This window comes from Anneissia japonica, unplaced genomic scaffold (genome assembly GCF_011630105.1).
Source record: "Anneissia japonica isolate Jap-2015-1 unplaced genomic scaffold, ASM1163010v1 scaffold3934_len446420_cov169, whole genome shotgun sequence".
Lineage (NCBI taxonomy): Eukaryota > Metazoa > Echinodermata > Crinoidea > Comatulida > Comatulidae > Anneissia > Anneissia japonica.
Window position 1 is genome coordinate 199,523 of NW_022723069.1, and position 4,196 is coordinate 203,718.

General features: G+C 35.6%; 1 protein-coding gene across 1 annotated transcript; it reads left to right on the forward strand.

Annotated features, from left to right (window-relative positions):
- Positions 1-165: 165 nt before the first annotated feature.
- Positions 166-3,834, forward strand: LOC117112114. The gene is made up of 4 exons (XM_033255167.1): positions 166-329; positions 629-761; positions 2,658-2,858; positions 3,300-3,834. The coding sequence occupies exons 1-4, from the start codon at positions 275-277 to the stop codon at positions 3,379-3,381; spliced, it is 471 nt and encodes a 156-aa protein (XP_033111058.1). The 5' UTR covers positions 166-274; the 3' UTR covers positions 3,382-3,834.
- The last annotated feature ends 362 nt before the right edge of the window (positions 3,835-4,196 follow it).

Consider the following 4,196-nt stretch of genomic DNA (forward strand, 5'->3'; position numbering starts at 1 on the left):
GGGGTGGGGGGGGGGGTGGTATTTAAATCGCTTCCTAGATGCTGCAGGGTAGCAGATAGATATTCAGCTAAATTTGGCATTAACGTAAAACATAGGCCTTGCTAGAAATGCTGATGCCCTGTCTCTTATACACATCTTGTTGCATGTAATTATTACTGTTTGCAAATTAATCATTCATTTTGTTGACAAACGGTGAAGCCATAAGGCGCAATTACGCTTTCGTAGGCAAAGTATACTAATTAGATAAATATTGTTTTTAAAGTATAATTGTACAATGAAGTTCCTGACGCTCGTTATTGCTACGGTCGTACTGGCAGATTTTTCTTGTGGTAAGGAAACATTGCTTCTTTGACAACATCAATGGTCGAACTACCCATCTCAAACCATAGCTTTACAAACTCAGCAATATATACTGGACTAATTTTAATGTGCAGTCTTTTTAGTCGATGTTTACCAGAGCTAGCAGAGATTTGAAAAAATAGCTATGATTTCATGATCGTACTAGTCGATCAACTTCTTTCTGTATTAATAAAATTATGATCACTGGTGTCAATTTTGAAAATCATAAATAATTATGAAATACTAGGTCGTATCTTTAACATTATTATATGATACAATTGTACTTTAGGGTTGACGTTCAATGTCGAGGTCAAAGTCGACCAGCCACCAAAGCCAACACCCAGACAACAGGATGATAAAGGAACGTTGTTTGTAACCCTGATTGGTCAAGAACATCAAACGCAAAAGACGCCTCTTAGCACGTAAGCTAGCAGTTCAAGTTGAATTGGATCTTAAACAGGGCCTAAACAGCGTCGCACAGTGGGCCAAAATTGGTTCAAAGTGTGCCAAAAGTCAATATTCATAAAATACTAGTTAGGTTCATGTTAAGAGTATTTAATGGGTTTTCAGTCCTGCCGAATTCAATAAAACTTATTATTTTTTTTAATACGCATGACGTCATCAAAATACTGTTTTGGTTTTTTTTTTTTTACTGGATGAGGAAAACGTTCATTGTAATACCTAAGCAGATTCATATTTTCCTTGGTTATTGAAATATTTAAGGAGTTTTCTGACTTTTAGATTTAAATGCAAGCATCTTTAAATTTGTATGACGTCATCAAAATACTGTTTTGCTTTTCTTTTTTTTTTTTAGTTTAAGAGGAAAATACCTTGGCAGATTCATATTTTCCTTGGTTACTGAAACATATAAGGCGTTTTCTGACCTGTGGATTTAAATGCAAGCATCTTTAAATATGTATGACGTCAGTAAAGTAACTTTTTTTAGAACGACGTAAATATTAATCTGGACAGATTCATTTTCCATAACTCAGTATGACACAAATGAAGGTTTCCAGACCGGAAATTCGAATTAGAACACATACACCGCAACGCTCGAGTTTCAAAATACGGGTAACTAGCTGTACTGAACTTTCTGTGTAAATTGAGGGCGCAATTAAAAATTATAGTGCTCAGGGGAAATTTAATTGGCCGAATCTATGGCAGCCATCTTGGATGGTACACACACACACAGCTCTGCGTATTTCGAACATCGAATACATTGCTGTTAACGCTCTAGTATTCTTATTATATCTCTATGGTTTCACGGGATTCGATATACGCGCGTGTGATTGGGTGGATCGCAATCACATGACTTACACCGGCCACGTTGTCACCAAAACAAAACATTAAAGCTATACGCGCGCATGCGCCTGGGCTGTTTGGTAACGACATGGCGTCCATGCGCCAAGTTGGCCAAACTCTCTCTATCTACGGCTCTGATTCGATTGTCAATAGAGCGCCCCCTACCTCGTGGTAGTAGTACCCATCATGCCTAAACCGGATTTACCTTTTTCCGCCATCTTTAATTGCTATATCGTGACATAGTGTCTACGCCTCCGTTGGGGGCAGTAGACACAAAAACGGCGCTTTTGTGGAGGCGGGGGGGGGGGGGGGGGTGGTATTTAAATCGCTTCCTAGATGCTGCAGGGTTGCAGATAGATATTCAGCTAAATTTGGCATTAACGTAAAACATAGGCCTTGCTAGAAATGCTGATGCCAAAATCATGACGGGAATCGCCGGGAATCTCAAGTGTCCTTTATTCTAAAAATACTCCAATAATGTCATTTTGTATTTTATTATCTAATTTGGTTATTAATAGATAAATACTGCATGAAGTATGTAATTGACTGCATTCTTTTAAGTAAAATCACAGGGAGTTTTTCAAAACTGCCAGTTTTATCGTTTTATGAGGAAAATTCTAGCTTGTTCATGTGTTTACATGTTTATATCACACTATAAAAATTCACCAAACATGAAATTATTGGTGGATTAATATAATTTAGGATGTTTCTACCTCAAACAACCTTGAAAAGTTTAAATTGTCACATCACCCATTTTTTTACATTTGGCACACTTTGAATTGATTCTGGCCCACTGTGCGTCGTCATGTGACGGTCGTGCGAATAATATTGTTAATAATAATAGTAGTATAATAATTCAATAACATTAATATAATTATATTTCTGATATTAATGAAATAGATTGTGTACATTAGATGGTATTGATAATTATATTTATTTTCCAGTTGATTTCATTTGCATGATTTAATTTATTAGTAGACCAAAATCTTAATGTAAGAAAAACAAATGTTTCACAGAAAATCTGAGGTTTTATCACCAGGCCGCGTATACACGTACAAACTAACGGATGTTCCCGATGACTTAGGTCAATTGATTGGCGTCTACCTGTACTGGGACTACGATGCAGACTGGTATAATCCATTGAAGTGGGATATCTGGATTAACCCTGTCATATACGTCCATCAGATGATGTTTACTGCCGTGGAAACAAACGATAAGTTAGTACAGAATTTTCCGTCAAAAAACTGGGAAAAATTTTTAGCTCAAGACGAATGATTATTTTAAAGTCCAATCTTTGCAATTGCCATGACTGTTTATGTAATATGTAATTATATAAATGTAATTGAATTACTGCGTTAGCTGATAGTACCATGAGACAGCACGTAGCATCATTTATAATTACGCACTCGCTCACTGCAATTGATAGAGTACGTAGCTTTATTAAAACGAAATAAGCCAAATGGCCAAATACAGTCGATTAGGAAGGTGTCATTGTTGCCACCAGAAATTTAAATTTAGTTTTGAGAATTATAGACATGAAAAAGACATATTGTGAAGATATTTCATTTTATCACCAATGTAGACCTACTACATCCATTAACATTATATCTTATAGCTGAGTATGTTTTAAACGAGTGAATATTATTATTTTCTACCAGATACCTATTGTGCGGCAGTAAAGTACCAATCGTGGCGGGAAAAGACAACAGAGCATTTTTCGTTAATTCGGCATGCGTTTGAACATTGTGTGGTAACTGAATCCGGTTTTCGACAAGGCGAATTTATTCGCGCGAATCGAAAGCGTCGGTTCATGCACATGCGCATTCACATTCCTATGGGAGTTTTTGCGAAGCGAAAAAATGCGTAACCAATCAGAGCTCAGGAAGCGAACCGACGCTTTGATTCGCGCGAATAAATTCGCCTAGTGGAATACCGGTTTCAGTAGACTTCTTGATATAAAGAAGATAATCTTAAAACATGTTTTACACAAAAAAAATATGTTTTTGTTATGTTGTTTCTTGTCAATTAATTAGTAAATCAATCAATTGAACATCAGAGTCATGGCTCGGAATTAGGCTTTTTAATAATAAAGAATAGATAGTAATAGTAAACGATATCGTTTTCACTGGTACTAAAAATTGAATAAATGATCATAATAATAATTAGCATTAAATGATAAGTTTGCAAAAACAATTATGTTGTTGTTTTGTTTTTCTTTATGAAATTATGAAGCTTAAATGGGCAGTCAATCAATCAATTAATCGATCAATTATTATCAATCAATTTATTAAGATAGTAAAATTACAATCACAAAAATATCCTCTAAACATTTTAATAAGTTATATAAAATGCCAGGATTCCAAAACATAGGATAAGGGAAAAGGAAGACCGACAACTACAATCAACGAATCCTGATGGAAGAAAACTGGCCTATTAGATGGAGAATTTCAAATCATCATGAAAGATCGAAATATTTCGGGACCAAACACAGGGCCGACAAAAATTCAGTAAAAAGTTAGCGACTCTTACCACCAAAAAGCTGCTCACCAAGCAAA

Coding starts and splice junctions, on each gene's coding strand:
- LOC117112114 (XM_033255167.1), top strand. CDS start 275: ATGAAGTTCCTGACGCTCGTTATTGCTACGGTCGTACTGGCAGATTTT. Junction 330..628: donor ACTGGCAGATTTTTCTTGTG/GTAAGGAAACAT, acceptor ATTGTACTTTAG/GGTTGACGTTCAATGTCGAG. Junction 762..2,657: donor CAAAAGACGCCTCTTAGCAC/GTAAGCTAGCAG, acceptor AATGTTTCACAG/AAAATCTGAGGTTTTATCAC.